Raw genomic sequence first — 23,007 nt, forward strand, 5'->3', positions numbered from 1 at the left:
ATCATGGGGAATGAGCTCTCCAAAAAAAAAATAAAAAAAAAAAAAAAAAAAAAGAAAATTGATTGTTACCTCACAAAAGAGCTCTTTGGCTTGGTGAGCAGCCCAGAACTTAAATACAGTTTTTCGGTCCTAAACCTAGCCGATGTGAGACTTTTTGTCCGTGACATTCTTCTCCACTCAATCATGTGGCGCCCTCGTCAAGGATCGACTTATCTGAGGGTCCCACTTGACCATGAAGAGTCAACACACCTGACAAACAGTAATATGTTGTGATATCACTTGTTATCTCCTAAGAGATTGTCACATACCAACTTTACCCAAGTCACATGTGTGGCTTTAGCGCTCTCATTTATCATTAAATTAGCCTACTCATTACAACGCTTAGACTTGTGAGCACCAAACACTCTTATGAAGAAGAGTAGGGAGAAAGAAACACTTCACACTTGAATATTTAATGCTTTGATTCAATACTTGGGAGATTACAAATGAGAGGAGGGACACTTATTTATAGCCCCCTCCAAGCCTAATGAAATACTCTAGAACACCTTAAATTATTATAATTTCTTAAGAGTTCTATATTCCTCTCTTATTACTCACATAGCTCTAGAACATTCTAGGTTATTCTTAATTTCTTCTTGGAGTCTTTCTTTTTTATTTTGTCTAGAATTGTGTAGAATCTTCTAGAACCTCCTGGATGGCTCCTTACATTTCAGTTTTCTCTAGAATCTTCCACTCCATGCTTGTCTTGCCAACTTCTTGAATATAGCAAAGGGTGACAATACGCTCCCCTCATAAGGGGTATTTTACAAAAAGTTTCCCTTAGGGGAGTTTCTTTAAAAATTATTTTTTTAAAAAAAATTATAATTTAGGAAATATTTTATTATAAATAATATAAATATTAATATATATTAATTATTATTATAAATAGATTTGTTAATTAATTTTTGTATCAATGAAAATATTAAATTTGTTAATTAATTTTCACATAAAGTAATTTATATTTAATATTAAATTATAATTAAATAAAGTGAAATAACAAAAAATATAAAATCCGTACAATTCATTTAATATTAAAGTATTCTCGCAACATAATATTTACACAAAAGTACTATCTTCTACACCAGGATAAAATGAGACAGAGCCCAATGTATATCGAGATGGTGGTCGTAGGATTGTTATTTGTGAATTTTTTTTCCAATATTTTTTTTTTTTTTGTTGGGTCATTTGTAGCATCTCGTGGTATTCATAATTTTTTTTCATGAAGATTTGGCGGAGAATAAAATTTGTGTACTAAAATTCTTGTCTACATCAGAAATAAGAACATAAATGAGAATGTTCTGAAATTTTAAATTCAAGTCATCCTCAGTAGTAGTTTTCCACTGCAAGTCAAATGATGAAAAAAACATATATGTAGGTTCCTACATAACTAGAGGGTATCACATATATTATTTGGACAGAAAAAGCATATGACTCGGGTTGTTGTCGTTCTTGTGACTCTTGAAACGAAGATCTCTTGGAACTTTATCGTAAGGTTTCTAAATCAAAAAAATCATATGTGGATCTTCCTTATTCTCTTTGTACTTCTCCATCAAACCTCTCAATAAATGTATAGCTTCCATATTAGACCTGCCCAACATAAATCCAAACTAATTGTGAAATTTTTTTCTGTAATACGTCTTAACCTATGTTCAATTACCATCTCCCATGATTTTAAAGTATGACACATCAACTTAATTCCTCTATAATTTGCACACTCTTGTGCATCTCCTCTATTCTTCAAAATATGGACTAAAATATTTTATTCTTAATGAGATATTCTATATTTTGCACACTCTTGTGCCAAAATTGGAGACGTCGTCCATGAGGACTATCGTATATATTTTTCACCTTCTTTAGTACTAATTCATTATAAATATCACTGAAAGCAAAATTTTATTCATCATATAAATTTATATTTTTTCCAGTTCCCTATGTTTTTTATATTTAAATTAATTTTTATAATATAACTTCTTATATTTTATTTTTTTAATACATTATTACTCCAACACTAACTGTTTTTATTTTTATTTATAGAAATTTTTTCTTTGTGATTCTCCAAGTACATCTTTTGCCACTTACTTATATAATTTGGCCTATATTTATTTATAGAGCCTTTACATATCTACAACCCACCCAATTTATATGTATTAACATATAAATCATTCATTTTAATTTTTACATAAATATCATCTGATTCCTATATTTTTAATATAAAATAATGAAATAGCTGAAAATATATCAATTCAGGATTAACCAGCTATTTTTGCTATATGATTTAAATTATATTTGGAGTTTCTTCAAATTAAGTATGTGATAAATCAAACATTTGAGTGATATTTTGAACAGTGACATGATCAAACTATTGATAATTTGATAAAAAAAAAAATGAAAAAATATGTTTTGAGAGTTTATGATGAATTTTGATATTTTAATGACAATTTAAAAAAAAAAATTTAAATTTATAAATAATAATATTTTGAGGTATCGTTGCATGTAGCTGCCCTTTTTTATTTAAAATTAAATTCCAAGTCTTTTTTTTTTTTTTTTTTGGTGGAAAAAGAGCATTTTTTTATTTTCTTATTATTATGATAATGAGAAGTCAAATTTTTCTACTATTTTTATTTTATTTAGGCCAAATATTCCCGTGTCCAGGCTTTGATGGGGCCCACTTGGTCCCCAGCTTTTCGGGGACCGAAAAGCCAGTCGACATGGTGAGCGGCATAGCGCACGTGCCCCGAAAAGTCAGTCGACATGGTCAGTCGACATAGTTTACAACTTTGCCCTCGCCAAATTACATAAATACTTTGAAAAAAAACATGTCGACAAAAAAGCTCAATTTTAAAATTAGTTTTTTTTTTTTCCTTAAACGTTAAATTATTTTAATTTTTTTAATGTAGATAACATGGAATAGCTATTTTCATTTTATATTTTTGCTTAAGAAGTGGTCGTTATTGTAATTATCTGTGATGTGAGTCAAAAAAATTCACGACAGTTGAGTAAAAATTTAAAATCTTAGTGTTGAACGAAATCTAGTACAGACACAAATAAAAATGAAGTGGATATGACTCAAATTTTTTTATGGAAAACCATGCAAAGAGAAAAAAACTATGGGGTCTAGCACAGTTTAAATAATTCAACATATAATTATAAATACATAGACGTGTTTTCCTTTTAAATTAGAGAATAAGAAATTACAATTTTGATGTATAATGTAGTTTAGTAATAATAGTTATAACGAGCCGTAAAAGTCGTAGTCAACTGATATGTTGCGATAATGTAGGTTGGTCAGAAAGGCTATAGCAGAGGGTTGTAATAACAATTGACAGCCACATAGATCATAATAGTGAGTTATGAGGAGAGATGTTCAGGTGTCCAGAGAAGGTCGTTGTATTCTTTATATGGCATTTGTAAGCAGTTATTATGGGAGTTTTACCATACTCGAGTTTTGTTATTATACGACTTTGGAATGCATCATTACATCGTATTTAGGCTGCGTCGTTATATTATCTTTGGGGTGTGTTGCTACACCTTATTTAGTTGTGTCGCTACGTCTTCTTTGGAGTGGATCAATACAACATATTTCGGATGTGTTGTTACACTATCTTCAGGGAGCGTTGTTGTACCGTATGATTCATCGATATCAGCAACTTGGAAATGGCTTGTGAGCAATGGTCGATATGGTCGGCGAATCCAAGATCAGGAAATGTTTTCCAGATCTTTCATCTAGAACATCATTGGAATTTGACTCCTCCTGTTCCAGCTCCTCACTCTTCATGAGGGGAGTAAGATTCTATTTATAGAGTCTAGGAGTAATCTCTGTAAATAAGGACAGAATTTGAACCATTTCATTGGACGACCTAGAGACATTCTCACAATCACATATCGTAATGCAAACATTCTAGTGACTTGATATCAAAATTGAGTGATCTTTGGCTCAAATACTAGAATTGATTAATCATGGGCTCATTGTATTAACCCTATCAAGAGACTTGATTTAACTATAAGCTCGTTATATTTAGAATCCATTTGACCTTCAAATTAGCCACCGAAAGCATCTAAAATGACTTGATGGCTTAATTTGACTCAGATTTGACAAATTTGTGTCATTGTGTTCGTTACGTAGAGCTGCTCTGTTTGACTATAGGTTTGCTGAAATGAGAGTTTTGGATATTTTTAATTTGAGTTTGAACATTTTTTTATAAAAAAAAATTTAATTTGTGTTAATCTCCTCGGGATTTATGTTAAATAAAAGAATTTGTTGATGATAAATCAATTTGATTTAAGGTTTAACCACACTTTAAAAATTATTTCAACCATGAATGAAAATGAATCAATCATAACATTGTCATTATTCAATCGTATTTTGAAATTATTTGATTACATTTGAATCATGGTGTTGATTATTATTCTAGGAAAATTTTGAGTTCATTTATTCAAAAAACATTTGACCTAAAATAAAATTTTAAACATATTTTAAGGAAATTATAATGTTGAATCTGAATTTATTTCATGAATCACACCATAAAAATAGAGCGTAGGAAGAGAGAGGGGGAACAAGAGAGAGAAATCACAAACATGAACAATAGAATGAGAAAATTATGTAACATTTAATTCATGAAATGATTCTATATTCTGGACAAAGGAGGTGCAATATATGAAGTTACATTTATGCCCCTACTTAAGTAAGGACTGTAAAAATTATTACAGGTATTTCACCCTTATGGGCCCAGTGCTTTATTGCTCTTTGGCTCTGTCGACTAGATTTGATGGTGCCACTGGTCAAATATATCCATCGATGTTAGGCAGCTTGCTAGATTTGGAGAGGTGAGCAGGTACTGCAATGCGAGGTAAATGTCCAAAGCATAAAGAGCCTCCCAAAAGCCTTATAGTCCAACAAGGACTTATTTTGGTGCCTTTACATGTTGGTCCAAACCTTCTAAGTGCTGGAGATTTATGACCACCCATGTGAGTCCCCAAAATAGTCAAGCAGTACTGTGAGCCTCAAAGTAGGAGTGTGTGAGGTGTGTGTGTGGAGTGGAATGTCCAAAGCCACCAAGGATCAACAAGGTGTCCCTAATGCCTCATGATTTTATAGGAACTCATCATGAAACTTTCACATGTTGGTCCTAACTTTCTAAGTGCTTAAGGTTTATAAACATCCATGTGAGGCTCCAATAAGAGTTAAGAAGTGGTTTGAAATCGTGAATGAGGTGGGCCCCATCACTAGTCTTCTAGGATAGTCAAAGGAAAAGTCTTATAGCTAGATTCTAAGTACTAATAGAAAGACTATACCTCACCAAAAATGAGGTCAACAAGGTCATAAATAGTCACATAGGTCGTAGTAATGAGCTGTGATGATGTCGATTGGTGGAGGGCTTTAATGACAGTAGTCGACCACATAGGTCAAAGTAGTGAGTTGTGAAGAGAAAACTTTAAGAGTCTCATGAAGGTCATCGTATTTTGAGTACGATAATTGTAAGTTGTTATTATTGAGAGTTACACCTTACTCAGGGTTCGTTGTTATAAGGTTACACTATCCTCGAGGTGCATCATTACACATTTTTCAAGGTGTATCGTTACAATGTATTCGGGGTGTGTTGTTACATTATACTTAGTGTTCTTTGTTACATCATATTTGAGGTGTGTTGTTACATGATCATTGGGGTGCACAATTACGTCATATTCAGGGTGTGTCGATACATCATCTTCAGGGTACATCGTTATTAGAGGTGCAAACGAGCTTAGCTGATTGATCCAAAGCTTGAATCGTCGAACAACGAGTTGTTTTGACATCCCTAATCATGCAATCACACGATGTTAAAGGTAGGGGCGAGATTTAAATCTTATTATTTATATTAAAATATTCATTAAAATATGTTTTTATTCTATATTTTTAATTAATAATTTTAATCAATTATAAATATTTGTAGCCGTATAGTCATGAACAAATCTTTGTTCGTGTTCGGTTCATTTATATATCAAGCACAAAAAAGTTTTTTTTTTTGTTTGACTCGTTTACTTTTCGAACGAATTGAACACGAGCTAAATAACAAGTCAAGCACGAGCTATTTGTGAAGGATGAGTTGTTCGAACAGCACTAATATTTATATCATATTTGAGTTGTGTTGTTACACCATCTTTGTGATGCGCTGTTGCAATGTAAGGTTGATCAACGTCAGCAACCAAGTGCAGCTGACATTAGTCGATGACGATCGTTGAGCAATGATTGATCGTGACCAGTAGCTGTGGGAGCAAAAAATGGTTGCTAGGTCTTTGGTCCAAAATAACACTAGAATCGACTCTTTCTCATGATCCTGCTTTAGCTCTAAATCCAGCTTCTCACTTTTCATGAGAGGATTAGGGCTATATTTATAGAGTATAAGAGTAGCCTCCTCTATAAGTAAGGAAAGTATTTGGACCACTCCATCTAATGACCTAAAAAAAATCCCAATACCATATAGCCTATTGTGGATATTTCAGTATCTTGATGATATCATAATTGAGTAATCTCAAGCTCGTTAGATTTGTCTCATCAATATGTTTGAATTGACCACGAGCTTATCAGATTTGGAATCCATTTGACCTTCCAATTTGTCATTCAAAACTTCAAAAAGTGGTTTAATGAAATCCCAGCTTGATTTGACCCATATTGGACCAATTTTAATGTCATTGTGCTCATCTCGTCGAGTCTGATAGTTTGACTATAAATTTGTTGAAATCAAAGTTCTCAATGATTTTTAATTTTTTTACTCAAAAAATAATTTTTGATATTCGTGTTAATCATCTCGAGATTTGGTATCAATCATTTCAACCATAAATAAAATAATACAATCATATAACACAATTACTATTTGATCATATTATGAAATTATTGGATCACATTTGAATCATGATCTCAATTTTTCATTCAAAAAAAGTTTTGAGTTCATTTATTCAAAAATAATATTTTGACCTAAAATAAATATTTTAAAATATTTTAAAATAATAATAATTATTATTATATATTTCTCCAATCCCAGCTCTCATAGTATATAAAGTCAAATTTCACAATTAATTTCCTAGTCTTGTACTCGATGGAAAATCTTATTCCTTTTAAATTAAAAATTCGAATTTTATTTAATAATTTATTGCTGGTCCAACTAAAAAATAAAATAAATAAATAAATATTTTCTTAAACAATTGATGTACTATTACTCAGAATATTTTATATATGCGAAATATTTATGTCTTCCTACAATGAATTCGGACACCTTGTGGAGATGCGCTAATTCGGGCTAAGCACGTTTATTTCTAAGGGGCGAAAAAAAAACTCAAGTGATCTTAATTAATTTATTAATTTATTTTTTATTAGGTTTGAAAGGTGGGGGCGTCCTGACGGTCGTCATTTCTGTCTCTCTGGCAACGATGGTAGTAGCTATCAGTGGCAACCGAGCAGTGGTGGTTCAGTGGTGGTCTGGTGGAGTAGGTGGATAGGTTGTGGTGGTTGTCCAATTGTGGTTTAGCAATGCGGCAGTGGTTGAGCAGTGGTAGTCCAACAATAGTGGCAGGCATGTAATGGCAGTCCGACGGTGGTGGAGCACATGAACGACGACACTCCGATGTTGGGGGAGCTCATATCTCCTTTTAGACTTCTCCAATTGTATGTTCTGGGTCCATTTTCCTTAAGGGAGTAGGGTTATAATTATAAATGTTATGAGTGACATTCTCTGTAATTATCTCATGAATTCGAACCACTCCATCGGACGGCTCAGCATGATCCATTTGATCAGATGGTGTTCTATAAACATTTCAGTGTCTAAATGATGTCAGAATCAAATGATATTGGGCTCGTTGGTTTCGACTCGACAATACACTCGATTTAACTATCATCTTGTCAGATTTGAAATCTATTTAATCATTCAATCGTCCATAAAAAAAAACATTCATTTGTTATTAAACGGTTCGATTTGTGTTGGATAGGACTTGGATCAAACACGCTCTAGCTTCATTGTTCTCTTCTAATCGAGGCAGTCGGCTTGACTATAAATTTATTGGAATTGAAGTCCCTGAATGAACTTCATTAAAATCTTAAATATTTATCATTCAAAAAATATTATGAGATTCATGCATTTCATTATAGCGGCAAAGTGAGATACGAAAACAAAAAAGTCAAAAAAAAAAAAAAAGGAAAAATATGTTAATTCCGAGTAAGCAAAATTTTGAAGAACAATAGATGGCAGAAAAGAAAAAAAAGATTAGGATTGGGGCATTCCGAGAATTGAACTCGGGACCTCTCGCACCCTAAGCGAGAATCATACCACTAGACCAAATGCCCTGTTTTGTCTTTATTTGAAGCTTTAATCTATATAAATTATTTCAATTAAATGGTGCATTTAAGGGTCAATTGTTTTTATAAAAAAATTAAAAAAATGGTGTTTTTTATATGATATGAGACTTTTGGGAGTTATAAATCTGCGAAAAAAAATAAATTTTGCTTCAAAACAGAGTTTAAAGTCACTAAATTATTTTTTAAAAGGAGTAAATAAAGATATTGATTGGTTTTTTTTTATAAATTTAGGGTTTTTTAAAAATAAATTTAGTAATTTTAAGGACAATTTTGATGAATTCCGATCAGTTGGCTCTAAAAGTCTAAGAAATATTGTTATTATAAAAAATGACAATAGAGTAAGAAATATATGTTAGTTAAACCAAACTTGGTGAAATACATCTAAAAGGTGTTTTTTTCCTCCCACATAGATCTGCTATGCCATGCCACCAAAGGCTAATTGCTATTGAGATTAACCTTGATGCCTCAATCTTACCAACAGGACTAAAACGTCAATTGACATCAACATCAACACTCTCTGTAGTTATTATCACTAAAAGTACGTTTGGGTCGGCAGTGTGTGATAATGTGGTGTTGCAACACAGTTTTTACAATTTGACAAAATTACGTTTTACATGCGCTCTCGAAAAGCCACAACTACAAGTTGTGTTTTTCAACCAAGTCTTGCTACCTATGGGGAGGTCTTAGGTGAAGCTAGGGATCAATTTGGGTAGACCCCTCTCTTAAGGTGGATTTTATTGTCAAAGTGGTTCATAGGGTCCATAGGCAAGTCTCTAGGTTTTTGGGTGGCTTAGAGCATATCTAGCCCATAGTGTTCAGTTTAGGTTCCTCACCTGGTCAAAACCCTATACCCACTCAACCATGCACGTCTGATCAACTTAGGTTCCTAAGGTCCATAAACAAGGCCCTATAGATAATTACAACTTAAGCGACCGAAGTCGCCTAAAAAAACTCATCATTGCCAACACCCAAGTGATAATTATCATCACCACAAGCCTTCGTGGCTACTTCCTCTTTTATAGAGAAAAGAAAAAGCATTCAATAACTTGAAAAACAAATGCGGGTCAAATTCTCATGTGGTGCGGCATTTCAACCATTGGGTTAAAATTCAATGATCTTTACTTAGAAGTCTTTGAAACCTTTTTCCTTTTTTACATTGGCGCCTTCTTAGGAAAACACCGCCAACTGTTGCTTGAATGACAACTTCATATGATTCACATGTCTACTTTACCACACCAGGCTACTCTTTAGGATTAGAATTTTAGGAATTAGGACTGCCACAATCTAGTACAATGTGTAAAGACATAAGAATTGTATGAACACTCAGAATACGAGATATTGAAATTGTCCATTTTATTCCAACCAATATGCTGCACATTTAAGCACGTCAATTGTTACAAATGTTTCTAAATAAACTTGTTCTGGATATAAAAGCACAAAAAAAAAAATGAAAAAAATACAAACCAAAATATCATTTGTATTATATAAGAATACTGGCAAAATTTTCTTGAATACTAATGGCTTGATGACTGATTAACCGCATCGCATACCTTCTCAAATAGCTCCACAGCATAAACTGGATATATACTCAATCAAACGCCACTATATTAGTCCCAAGGACAGCCATGAAAGCATCTGCAACAACTCCCCAGTTGCCACAGTAACAACAATGGTGAGCAGACCTGCAAGATAATTTAAATGGAATAAAACAAGGATGGAAGATTTACATACATGATACGTGACACTCAATTTTTATGTATTTACATATCTAGCATTAAAATTTCAATTTTTACATATATACCACATTATCTATACATTAAAAGGAGTATTTCACTTTTTAAAAGTTAAAATAGTGGTATTTTTTATGTGAAATGAAAGAATTTGTTGTTATACATGTAAAAAGGCAAAGTTTAGGTGTACGAAGTGTAAATATAAGAAATGAATAGTGTGTATTTAAATGCACCAAAAAGGATTTTATAAAAAAAAGGGCAAAGTTGCAGGCAATAGATTTTCAAAAGCATAGCAGAAAATCTATAGGAATTCAAATAAGCACACCTCATCATAGGTATAACTGAATCAGCTCATCACTAACAACAGATGGAGTGAGAACACCAAGATCAGTGAAAAGAAGTGTTAGAAACTGAGGTGGTGTGTAATCCCTCGCATTCCTTTCAACTTCGACGCCGGATGGAATTGGGACTCCGAATTCGATTGGTCGAATGGCAGGAGTTAAATCTTTTTGGTCCAACGGATACAGCCGGGCAAACTACAAAAAAAACACCATAATAAAATCAATAGACAGCTAAATTTTATCCTATTTGTTTTCAATTTTGTTCTATAAAATATGTTTCTTTAATATAGTTTTCAGATATTTTTATTTTTAAAATTTTAAAAAAAACTCAAAACAACTTGTTTTGAGCCGATTTGTTCTCTACCAACTTGCCAAACATCTTTTATATCATATAAAAACATAAACAAGACAAAATAAAGCCATCAAGGTGCATTTACATGCATAGCACAATTCTTATGTATTTACCACATATCTAACACCCATAAGTTTAAAAAGATAGTGTGAGTAATATTTTTGATGTGATGTTAAAGATTTTGAGTGGTATGTATGCAAATATGAATGTTTAGAAGTTAGATATGTAAATACATAAAAATTATGTGGCATGCATGTAAATACTCTAATAAAATATGCGAAAAAAATAAAAAATAGGAAAACTTGCATGCATACCACACAATTCTTATATATTTAAATATTTATCACCCAAAATTTGATATTTATGCTTTTTAACACCCAGGTGTCATAAACATATGCATGAAAAGATCTCATTTTTAAGATATTAGTGATGGTGATATATTTAATGTGATGTTAAACATTTGAGTGTTATGCATGTAAATATGAATGTTTCGGTGTTAGATATGTAAATGCATAAGAATTATGTGGCATGTATGTAAATGCCCTTAAAAAGTAATCCCAAATGATCCCTCAATATGATGCCCAGGGGGTAAAAAACAGGTTAATATTTCTAGCTTACGCATGAAAGTAGTTTGATTAAAATCACAATAATTCAAAGGAAATGTATATTGCATATGGTAGGTCAGCCGAAGAACAAAATACAGAGAATAACAAAAGCCACCCATCAATCGTATTGTCCACTTTGTTCAGGTGGTGTAACTTCTCATAAGGTCACCCATCCCAAGATTGCTCCAGCACAAGAGTGATCCAGGACAAGCCTGCTTAACTTTGGAGTTTCTAATGAAATTCCACAGTTACACTGCAATGCTCCTCAATGTTTAAAAGTTTGGCTTCAATTTACTTGAGGGGTTTCACATATATGGTCTGAATTCAACAGGTTCATATAAATTTTAATTACCAGCATATAGCAGGAAACATCTAAGTTCAGAAATCTAGCTGGCTCCTAGTGATCGTAATAAATTTTCTTTGAAATTGGTTGAAAAGGTTGTATTACCTTGTAACTTTCAGCTGCCACATAAACTGGTTTATTCAAACAATGAGCCACTAATGCAATTTGATAAGTCCCCATCATATTAATGATCCCTCCACTTTCAACCACACCGTCAGCTCCAACAAAAACCATGTCAACCTCATCCATGGCATATGCTACAGCAGAGTCAATGAGAATCTTAACTGGAATGCCTAACTGTGCAAGTTCGTTCGAGAACCGTAGACCAGTTCGATCCGGTCTTCCCTCTGCAAGTAAAAGTTGCACATTAATACATACCACCCAATTCCTATGTATTTACACATCTAACACCTAAACTTTATTTTTTTGCATTTATATGACCCAAATCCTTCATATCACATCAAAAATATCACCATTTTAAATTTTAAAAAGTGAAATACACATTTAAAAAGTGAAATACACATTCATGCATAGGTAAGGTGGCATGCATGCAAAAACTAAAGTTTTGTTAGATATGTAAATACATAGAAAATGAGAGAAAAAAATATTCCTGAAAAGAACCTGTACACAAAACTCGGAACATCTTCCTATTAGATGCCGCCAACTTCAGTACTTCCAGCACAACTCTTGAGTAGCCATGGACAAGGATTGTAGAGCCATCAAAAACAAAATCTTGACCAAGCATTGCAATGGTTCTACGCGCCTGAAAAAATAAATTATCTTTCAATCTTATAACATTAGGTGAGAAACTAGACTCCGATATAATACCTTCAAAGAAATTTCTCCAAATTTTTCTCCGCGTTCGATCAAACGAAGTTTTGCAGCATTGAAATCTTCATACTCCAAAGCAGAAGTTCTAGTCACATAGCGCATGAATAAGTCACAGCCAGCTGACAAAGATATAGAGGTTGTATCCCACGACTGTAATGCAGAAAAACATGCAAACCGAAAAAAAAAAACAATTAAATGACAAACAATAATTAAGGGACGGTACAACACAAAAGGCAAAACAGCCGTGAAAAAAATATCCCTGTCAAACATGAAAAAATTCAGCCAAAGCCTATATAGATATAACATGATATTTCTAAATCAATGACCAGTAAGAATGGGAAAAAAATTGCAATTAAAAAATTTGATGCTAGAATCTAACTAGCTTGATGTTTATAAATGACATGACACTTAACAACTGTATTTTATTTTTTACGAACAATCATGTCCAATGCTAATGATAAAATCTTCTAAATACTTAATATTAGAGTATGTCAAGGCTTAAGTTTATTGTACTGACCTAGCTATATTTATGAATGCTAATACCATGTCAGTTCAAAAGACTAGCATTTATATTTTGTAATTCCTTGTGAGCAACGAATCTGTGGTCACAAGTTTTCCTTATCTAGCTCTTCCATCAGCCTTTCTTGATCTAATGGCCCCTTAACACTCCCCATCAATTGGATGATATAGATCTCAAAATTTACTTATAATATTCCTGAATGTAGCGTTGCTAAGCCCTTCCGTTGATGCGCATTGCTAAGCCCATCGGTTGATTTGTCAGTAAATTGTATTTTTGTTGGAACATTTATCATCGCAATATATCTTTTTAAATTTTCTTCACTTGATTTTTAAATCTGTATGTTCTAAATATATAAAAGTTCATAGACACTTTGGCCAATTACCCTAAATTCAAGTAATTTATTGCTCATCCAAGTAAAGAGATCTCCGCTCAATAACATACAATATCATGTAGTGGATTGTCTATCCACAAATAATCCAAGATAGTTTGCAACAATATATCATTCAATTTGTCAAGTATCCCGCTGTTGCATAAACTACTATTTCTTTAATTCGATTTAAGATGTCCAGGAATTCAGTAAGTAATTTAAAGTGGAATTCCTTAGGTTTATGCATGAACTGACTAACAAAATGTAGTGCACATGTGATGTCAAGCTGAGCGTAAAATAAATAGATTATTTTTTAATTTTTTTATATTATCTTGTATCTACTTTGGTTACTTCCTTGTTTATGTTCAACTTTAGACCCAATTCAATTGGGTTTTACATGAAATCTGCCACTTTTATTTTTTTAATAGATCAATGATATGATTTTGCTATAAGAGAAATAATTATATACTCAAATTGAGCAACTTCTATGCCTAAAAAACATTTGAGTTTATCTAGCTCATTTAATTTAAATTCTTCAATAAGTTTCTTTCTAAAAAGATCAACATATACGATGAGGATAGAGATTTTCCATTGAAGAAGTGTTTTAAGAGTGCATGGTTTCCTTTTTTTCATCTATATCCAACTCCTCTCATAACTTCTTTGAATCTTTCAAACCAATCTTTTCAGAATTATTTGTCTCTAGAGAGCCTTTTTTTTTTTTAATTTGCACACATTATTCTTTGTAAATGCACTATCAAATCCTGATAATTATCTATATAGACATTTTTTTTAATCATCCCCATATAAGAAAGCATTATTCACAGCCTATTGTTGTCAAGATTAGAAGCCGACGAAATCATGATGTTGATTGTATATATTTTTGCAACGAGAGCAAAAGTTTATTAATAGTCTATTCCATAAGATCAAATATATCCTTTACAACTAATTTTATCTTGTACTTTTCCGGTCTCTCATTTGCTTTATACTTTATCAAAAGAAAAAAACCTTTTATTAATAGTTTTTCTCATTTTCATTAGGGCGTCTCTTATGATCTCCTTTCAATTGACAATTTCCAATGCCTCAAATAGAATTTGTAAAATTGTAAAGGGGTTGAAGTTGATATTTGCAAGAAGAGCATTGCATGCAAGGGAAATTTTAAAATGATGTATATTGAGAGATGGGATATAAAGACGTGATGATGGGGTGATCATTGTTATTAAGCTTGCTAAAGATTATGACTGAGTTTACTTCTTTTGTATAGACCTGAAAAGATAAAAAAGCTAAGATTTATTGGGATTTGAGTAAAAGGGAAGTCAAGATGAAAGAAGGCTTGTCTAACTTATCTTCCATTTAGACGTCCTCCTCCTAAAAATAAGTTTGAATGACAAAAAAATTTATTTTTTCTCAAAAATGACATCCATTGAAATAAAAAATCTTTTTATGGTAGGATGATAGCATATACACTCTGAGTGAGAGAATACCCAGTAAATACACACTTGAGAGCTTTTACATCCAATTTTCCTTTTATCATTTGTGGATATGAACATAGGTACCCAAAGACTTTTAAGAGAATCTTTGAGAAGTGATACGTAGGAAAAAATTATTTTGGGCAATTTAAGAGGCTTAGAATCGATCACCCTTACAAGTATTCTATTGATCAAGCAAGAATTAGAGCATTTTCTTCCTAATATGAACAATCATCGAGATGATTTCCAGATGGCAGTGATTTTTTCGTCTTCACACAATTTTATTATGCAGTGCCAAAGCATAAGTATTAATGTATAATAACATTTTATGAAAGAAAGATAATAATGTATAATTAAAACAATCACAAATACTATCAGTGTGAAATATTTTAACATTTGTAGTGATTAATTTTTTACCATGAATATGAATGTGAGGGGAATAATTCTTATATTATTTTTTTATTTAATAAAGAATATACTCAAGTTATTTAAGTGCAGTTATCAATGAAAGCGAAAAACCCACAGCAACAGAAACAATGAGAATTTTTTTGGGTCTCTAATATTAGAGTGAATTAAAATAAATAAAGTAGAGAATATGAAATTGTTTAAGAAATAAAAAAGAAATAAATGATATTTTGCAAGTTTATAAAACTCACAATAGAAATCACTGATGTTTACATTCATAAAAAGAAACATATATATGAAGAGTTTTAAAAGAGAGATGTTATAGCTTATAATGATTTTTGTATTGTCGGTGGAAATGAAAGAGCATGACAACTAATCCCAGTCTTTAAGATGTAACTCATCATTCTCTTAAGCTTGCCAAATCTTCTTACTTATAATGACAGATCCTGAAATATACAATGATCTGTAAAAAAATGACTTTATATTTACATTGGGAGTTGAACCCTATCTTGCAATAGTTCCAGAGAATCATCAGTCACTTTTATTTTTTTACTATTAGAAAAAGGTCTATAGGCTTGAAAGATATTAAAAAGGTTTGTCATGTGATTAGTGGCATCGCTTTCTAAAATTCAGGTTTTGAAGCTGAGTATTTATGGCATCAAAAACGTAAGAGTAGAAATTCATATCATTTTGTACAAGAGAATATGACCTAGATGTCAGATATTAGAACTAAGAAAATTTCTTAGCTTGTTAATTTTTCTGAGTGGAGTCAATTTGCTTTCACAAGGTAGTTCTATCTCCTATTTGTTCTCTTCTTTGTTTCCATCATAGCTTTCTGATTTTCCATAAAATTTCTAGCATTTCTCTTTGATGCACTCTTGCATTTTGTAAAAGTTGCATCAAAAACCTTTGAGATGAAGATTTTTGTTCTTATTTGGGAGGGAAATCTATTGCAACAAATCCCTTATCTCAGGGATCACCAACCTTTTTCCAAACCGTATAAGAGAGACAATCACATTTAGAGAAATAAGGTTTTTACCACTTAAGATTCGGACTCGAGTTTGATCAAAGTCATTATTGAATCCAACAAAAGCTTAAATACTTTCTCTTTCTAAAAATTGCTTGAGAATTATTATATCCTCATAACATATAATCTTGAAATCTTGATAATAATCCAAATCAAGCTAATAAGCTATCATGGCATTAAAATTCAATGACAGAAAAGATGTCTACTTTGTTAGTAGGTTTCATTTTGATTTATTATATGGGTGCAGTATTCTTTAATTTTTAATAAATTTGTTTATAAGCATCCCAAACTTCTTTTTGTGTAGATAGAAATATGTATAGCACAGTGGTTTTTGGTATTATAGAATTACACAACTCTATCGTAATCAAGGAATCTGTTTCTTCTCAAAATATGAATTTTGGGTCTTTCGACTTTTAAGATAAATATACAAGAAGTTAAATCGTTCCCTTTTTTTTTTTCCGTAGAAGTCTTCACAACTCAGTGCTACTTCAGATAGTTCCTCACATTAATCGATATGAGGCTTGAAATCCCTAGAGTTCTCATTTAGTTTGGATTTAACCATTAATAACAGTTGGAGTCCTTCGAAGAGAAGTCAAATAAACCAGACATGATAAAAGAAAGAAAGAACTCTGATGAAAAAGAGAGGGGCGAAAGTGTAGGCAAAACAAAATTTATAAACAGAAAACTCTAAACTCGTTTTGATAATGTCTAGGAAAAGAAATGAAGTTACAAAAACTTAAATTTTTCAGTCTTTTAATGAATATTAACATTTAAAGTTACACAGAAAGAAAAAAGAAATAATTAATTATAACAACAAGCACAAAAAAATTGTTTTTAATTATTTGTCATTTGATCATTTAAGAATTGTTGATTGATGGCAATGGAATAATCTGTAAGCTTTTTCTTTTCTTTTTTATATTTGAATCCATGGGAGATGTATTTTCTTAAAAGCAATGAATCCATAGCCTAAAATTTTTCTTAGGTAGCTCTTCTGCCGACCCTTCTTGATTTGATGGATGTTCAACATATTGTTTTTCATCTAGTTCTTTTAAGAAAATTTTTATTCAAAATAAAAACTACTTAGCTAAATATTGTAGTTTAAAGCGAGGTATTCAAATTAAAAACTATATAGCTAAACATCGAAGAGTCGTGGCAGGTTAAAAACTTAATAGCATGTGCCATGAGCTCATCTAAAGACTCCCATGTCAATTCAGATATCACATATTAACTCCTCTAATATCATATTGAAAGCAAAAAATGAACATCCAGTTTTTTCTCTCTTTTAAAAGGAATTAAATATTTTGCTGGATATACCAATATAGCATATCAGAAATATTTAAATTGTAATATTTAAACTTTTTTTTTTCTTTCAAATAGAACAAACAAAATGGAGTTTCCGGATGTCTATTTCTAAAACTTGGCCTATATGCACATATATTGCATTTTTTGGAGAAATAAAGAAGTAATAAATTTAAAACAGTTTAGAATATTGGAAAATCTACTATATAATTTAAGTAAAATTCAACGACTCGACAACTACTTTGTTCATAAGATAGTTTGAGCAGGTAAACAGACAATCACAGAAAAAACTTTGTTTAACTAAAAATGAAAAAAGAAGTACAAAAAACTGGTCTGACATGAATTTTAATGACTAATTTCCTTTAACAGACAATGTTGCAATCCCATGGTATATTACAGATAAGCAATGTTTTCCTACATAAAATCAAATCTAACCGTAGATAATATGGAATCAATATTGGTGCAAAAATATACTAATCTCCGAATAACGAAACGGTAGTTAAGTGAATCCTAGAATAATCCATCATCACAGTTAAAGAGCCTAATATCAGGAAATAAAGAAGTAAAGAGGTCATCCCTCACCTAGGAAGCTTTAATTGGTCTATTATTATAAAATGGTAAATACATTGTATTCTCTTCCACTGTTGAGAAAATGGTTGAGGAATAAACTGTTTGTTGTGATGACAATAAGAGTAAAGCATCATTATTAATAATCTCCAAGTTGAAATTTAAAAGCAAGATGACCACTTTCAAATTATGACATCATGATCTTATATAATACTTGTTTTTAGTTTGAATGCTTCTAAATTCTGGCATTGATGGGTGATATCTTCTGAGAGAAAAAAATTAATTGGAATTTGGCATCATGGAGAAATTGCAACAAGAGGGAAAATTCACATTGTGTATTTAAGGCCTTGAGTTGCATAGGAGACAAGAAAGAGATGGATGGTTCAACTAAGGCCTATGGTTTACATGTTATTTAGCGATTTATTTTCGATCAAATGGCTTTCATGAAATAGAATTTTGGAAGGTTAGATTGACAAAGTTAGCGTACGAGAAGTGCAAAAAGGATGTTGATGCACACTACTGACACTTGAAGCAAAAATGAGGAGATTTAGTAATGGCAAATATATACAAAAAAGAGGTTTCCCTGCTATAAACTCAAAGTCAAGAAAGATATTGATGCGCGCCTCCAAAACTTTTAAGAACAAAGAAGTTGATGTGGTGATAGTGTATCTATGCAAAGAGTGGTTTCCCAAAAACTCCTACTACAAATTCAAAATCCATGCTAAATTACAAAGAAACTTGAGCTAAATACATAAGGCTAAATAAATATGAAATTGAGTTGCCAAATAGGATGGTTATTTTTCAAACATTTAATATATTGGTAGTGCTCCCTTACCAAACTTGAGTACTGGCCCTCTTTATAGAAATGAGGATGATGTATCATAGTGTTGTTTGATGGCTACTAACACCAATGGCCACTAGTAATGTTTAGCGAAGGACTTGATAAGTAAATGTAATAATTCACGTCTTAAATTGGACCGGTTCCCATTCATTTCAAATATGTAATTGGCTAAAATAAGCACGTGTATTTGGCAAACTATGAGCTTTTTCTTGCCAACAAATTTTAATTGAACGTTTGAGAGTAAGTGATTTGGTCACATTAAACATCGACCATCTGATGATCCGATTAGAAGAGTAGATGTTTTAAATTCGACTTTTGTTAAGAAAGGAAGAGGTAGACCTAGGAAGACTTGAAGAGGTAGACCTAAGGAAGAGGTAGACCTAGGAAGACTTGGCCTTATTGAATCAAAAATGATCTTAATTTATTACAAATACATGAAAATATGACACTAAATAGGAATCAATGGAGAAAAAGGATTCATGTAGCCGACCCCACATAGTGGGATTAAGGCTTGGTTATTATTGTTGTTGTTTGTTTGAGAGTAAGTGATTCCACTTGAATGGTTGAGTCCTAAATCTTGTCACATAGCGAACAATAAAATCCCTCTCATGTCTTTGTTCACTTCAAATCATTGAACTAAATCAACAAAAATATGCATACAAAACTACGATTAAAATTAAAGTTGATACATTAGCCAAAGAAAATAAATGAGATGTGTCGAAAGTAGAAAGAAGGCATATCCACGTGATCTAGAAAGCTAATAAAGGTCGGGCAAAGAACAAAGAAACCACTAAAAAACATAACAATGAAAACTGAAGTATCCTCAAATCAAAATCTGTATCCAAAGATCTAGAAGAATGTCACTAATTGAGCAAAGTAAGTAGGTAGCAGCACATGATAGCTTGCAGTATTAATGGAATAAAGTAAAAGATATGAGCTAAAAAGCAATAGCGAAATTTTAGCTCAAATATCAAAGATCATATAAAGATTGAATTGATTTTGGCTCTGATAGAGATTGAATCAAGCCATCTAAGCTAATTCATGAGTCAACTTTTTGGCTTGGTCCATTTTTCAAGCCTATTTTAAGTCAAGCCTAAATCAGATCGATTCAACTAGAGATTGATTCAAAATATAAATAATATGTATTATTGTATACAATAAATATACATATAGGTGTATCTATGTATAAAATAATCATAAATATTTTTTATGAATATATAAAGATACAAAAAATTAAAATAAGAAAAAATATGTGATTTCAAGCTAGTTTGATTCAAGTTTGAGTGAGCTCAAAATTAGACAGGTTTGAGCCAAGATTACTCAAAATAAACAATTCAAACTCAAGCAATTATCTGATTAACTTGAATCGGATCATTAACATACATACCCAAAAACTATGAAAAATTCAAAAAATAAAGAAGCTAGAGTGCATCCGGCCACCTTTGAAAAATTTTTATTCTGCCAACCTATCTGCATTGCAAACGTTATTAGAACAACTAGCTATAGAAAATTCTTCACAATTTTACAATAGCCAAGCACAAAAGTTGCATGCCCATCTTTTAAAAAAAAATATAAAATGTGAAGTAGTGGTAGTTACCATCATACAACACTCAAAGCATATAGATAAATAACATGATGTGGAACTCAAACAAAAATTGAAATACTGTCAGAGCAATGTTGCTTGCCTCAGATCATACTGAAACAATCTACATAGCTTGAATTAAAAACTTTTCCGATATCACTAGCGATTCCTATTCATACACATAACTTCTACAAGAAATGAAACACTGCAAATGGTCCACAAAAGCTTTGATATTAAAAAAGGAGTGCGCTATATCAAAATGTCAGGCCTCATTCTGTCTAATTAATCCAGATGATGCTTCAAATGAAGTTTTTAATGGTCAAAGTAATTCAACTCTAGTAAAACACTACAACTTATGAAGCAAAAAAATCAGCATTTTTTATATGAATTTATGAAAAATTATAAAAAATATATATAGAGAAGCAAGCTTTAAAGATCAAAAATATCGGAACCTAACGCGGAATAAATTCTGTTATAAGCTTCACCTTGAGCATATCAGATGCTTTCTTGAGCTCGATCTCGAGCTCCATCATGGTTGTAGCCTCGCTGGAACGGATGAAAGCCGCAAGGGCCATGATTGCCGCTACGGCCTCGGCCAAGTCAGGCTTCTTCCTCCAGTAATTGAACTCATCGATGACGCTGAAAGTTTTCCCACTGCCAGCAGGCCTGCTCCCTCCTGCAGCCGCTGGCTTAAGCGAAACCTCAGGCTGCGCCACGTTTCGTGTGACGGCGGCCTGGGCTTGTGCGAGCCAGTCACTGGTGACGACGGCGTGGTGTTCTGCCCTCGTCTGGTAGTATGCAGAGATTCCGTGATCAGGGTTAGGGTTAGGGTTAGGGTTGGGGGTTTGGAGGGTGTTTGGCTCCATGTCGTCGCTGGAGGGTAGAACTTGCTGGTGAAGCGGATATGCTTCAACTTGTTGCCTCTTGTCGAGGACGAAAGAAGCGGATCTTCTCCACATCCTCGGTCAAAGGACTTCGTATAAAGAAATTGGAATTTCAGCTTTTTTTTTAAGTGGGAGAGGAAACGAAGAAGAGAAATGGCGGTTTCAGAAGAATTGTTAATATATATATATATATATTATATATATATATATATATATATATATATATATTTAGGGTTTAGTTAGGGTAATGTTAAACCCTAAACCCTAAATATGTATAAATACTATTAAAGGTAATGTTATGCATGCACATTTTATGGTCTCAAATTTTTAAATAAGATAACTCTAATTAAGGAACTACCCAATTCTGGAATTAATGATGATTTTATTAGAAATTTTTTAATTATTTTATTTTTTTAAGAAGTCCTTGATATCTAATGATAACTAAAGATTAAAAAATAATCTAGATAAAATAATATTATGAAGTTTGTTATGATAAATTTAAACTTAATGCACTTGAGCTTTTACTAGGTATTTTTGATATTCTTGACTAGAAAACTTACATGTTTGCATTTTAATAATTTTTAAATAATGAGTATAATTTTCTTTTCCCCTACAGATGCAACTCCTCTCTAGTAATCACTGTCATGAAGTTTTTTGTAGCACCATCCAATATAGTTAAACTTATATCTTGGATCAATGATAACATCAATTGTCAGTATAATAAAAATTTCATATAAATATTCCTCAAACTTTGTACATTTATTTTTATATTTTTATACACTCATAAGCACTTAATTTTTTATGCTTTAATGTTTCTTGAGGTGTATGTATAGTAAAATAAAGGTTTGACATGGAATATTTTGTTTAGAAAATATATATGTGATATTAAAAAAAAAATGTGTCAAGAAGTTTCATATGTTTATCAAATTTTTTCTTTCATGATTTGATGGAAAATTCTTGTAATTTGAGTCACTCAACTCTAACTATAAAAAGCACATGTAAAATAAATAGTACTATCAATTATAATAAAAAACAAGTTATGCCTTCTATGAATAATTTGCCTTAATATATTTTTCGTGTAGGTAATTTTGTATTAAACACTCAAAAAAAATTTAGTTTATAGCTTGAGAATATTTCTCATACTTAATGTCTACACCATCTTGCAGGTGAAGAATAATGTGTATTTTATGCTTAGTTATTATATTTGAAGTTGGTGCTTTGAAGATTTATCGTTGGGTGTTTGGTTTTTTTCAAAAATATTGTCATATTTTATTATCAAAAGATGTCATTTATTTGTTCGCCAATATCTTAAATTGTAGCAATTTAATAGCATTTCAACTACAAAAGGTTGAGATGCACCTGATAGATTCATTTAAAATGTGTATTATTATTCATTGTGAATCTACTAGAATAATCATTCATTGAGACTCGATTGATTAATTTTATTTATTCATTTAATATTTGTATTATTTGCTAGTTATT

At 31.6% G+C, this 23,007-nt stretch overlaps 1 protein-coding gene and 1 non-coding gene across 2 annotated transcripts; both read right to left on the bottom strand.

Annotated features, from left to right (window-relative positions):
* Window positions 1–8,281: 8,281 nt before the first annotated feature.
* Window positions 8,282–8,353, bottom strand: TRNAP-AGG. Its single transcript has one exon. It is a non-coding gene; the product is annotated as a tRNA-Pro (tRNA).
* Window positions 8,354–9,740: 1,387 nt separating this feature from the next.
* LOC110029452 (translation initiation factor eIF-2B subunit alpha) lies at window positions 9,741–21,685 on the bottom strand. The gene is made up of 6 exons (XM_020731756.1): window positions 21,127–21,685; window positions 12,565–12,717; window positions 12,358–12,499; window positions 11,842–12,083; window positions 10,421–10,631; window positions 9,741–10,047 (listed from the first exon to the last, which is right to left on the bottom strand). The coding sequence occupies exons 1-5, from the start codon at window positions 21,598–21,600 to the stop codon at window positions 10,425–10,427; spliced, it is 1,218 nt and encodes a 405-aa protein (XP_020587415.1). The 5' UTR covers window positions 21,601–21,685; the 3' UTR covers window positions 9,741–10,047; window positions 10,421–10,424.
* Between the last annotated feature and the right edge of the window lie 1,322 nt (window positions 21,686–23,007).

Source organism: Phalaenopsis equestris, unplaced genomic scaffold (assembly GCF_001263595.1).
Source record: "Phalaenopsis equestris unplaced genomic scaffold, ASM126359v1 Scaffold000572, whole genome shotgun sequence".
NCBI lineage: Eukaryota > Viridiplantae > Streptophyta > Magnoliopsida > Asparagales > Orchidaceae > Phalaenopsis > Phalaenopsis equestris.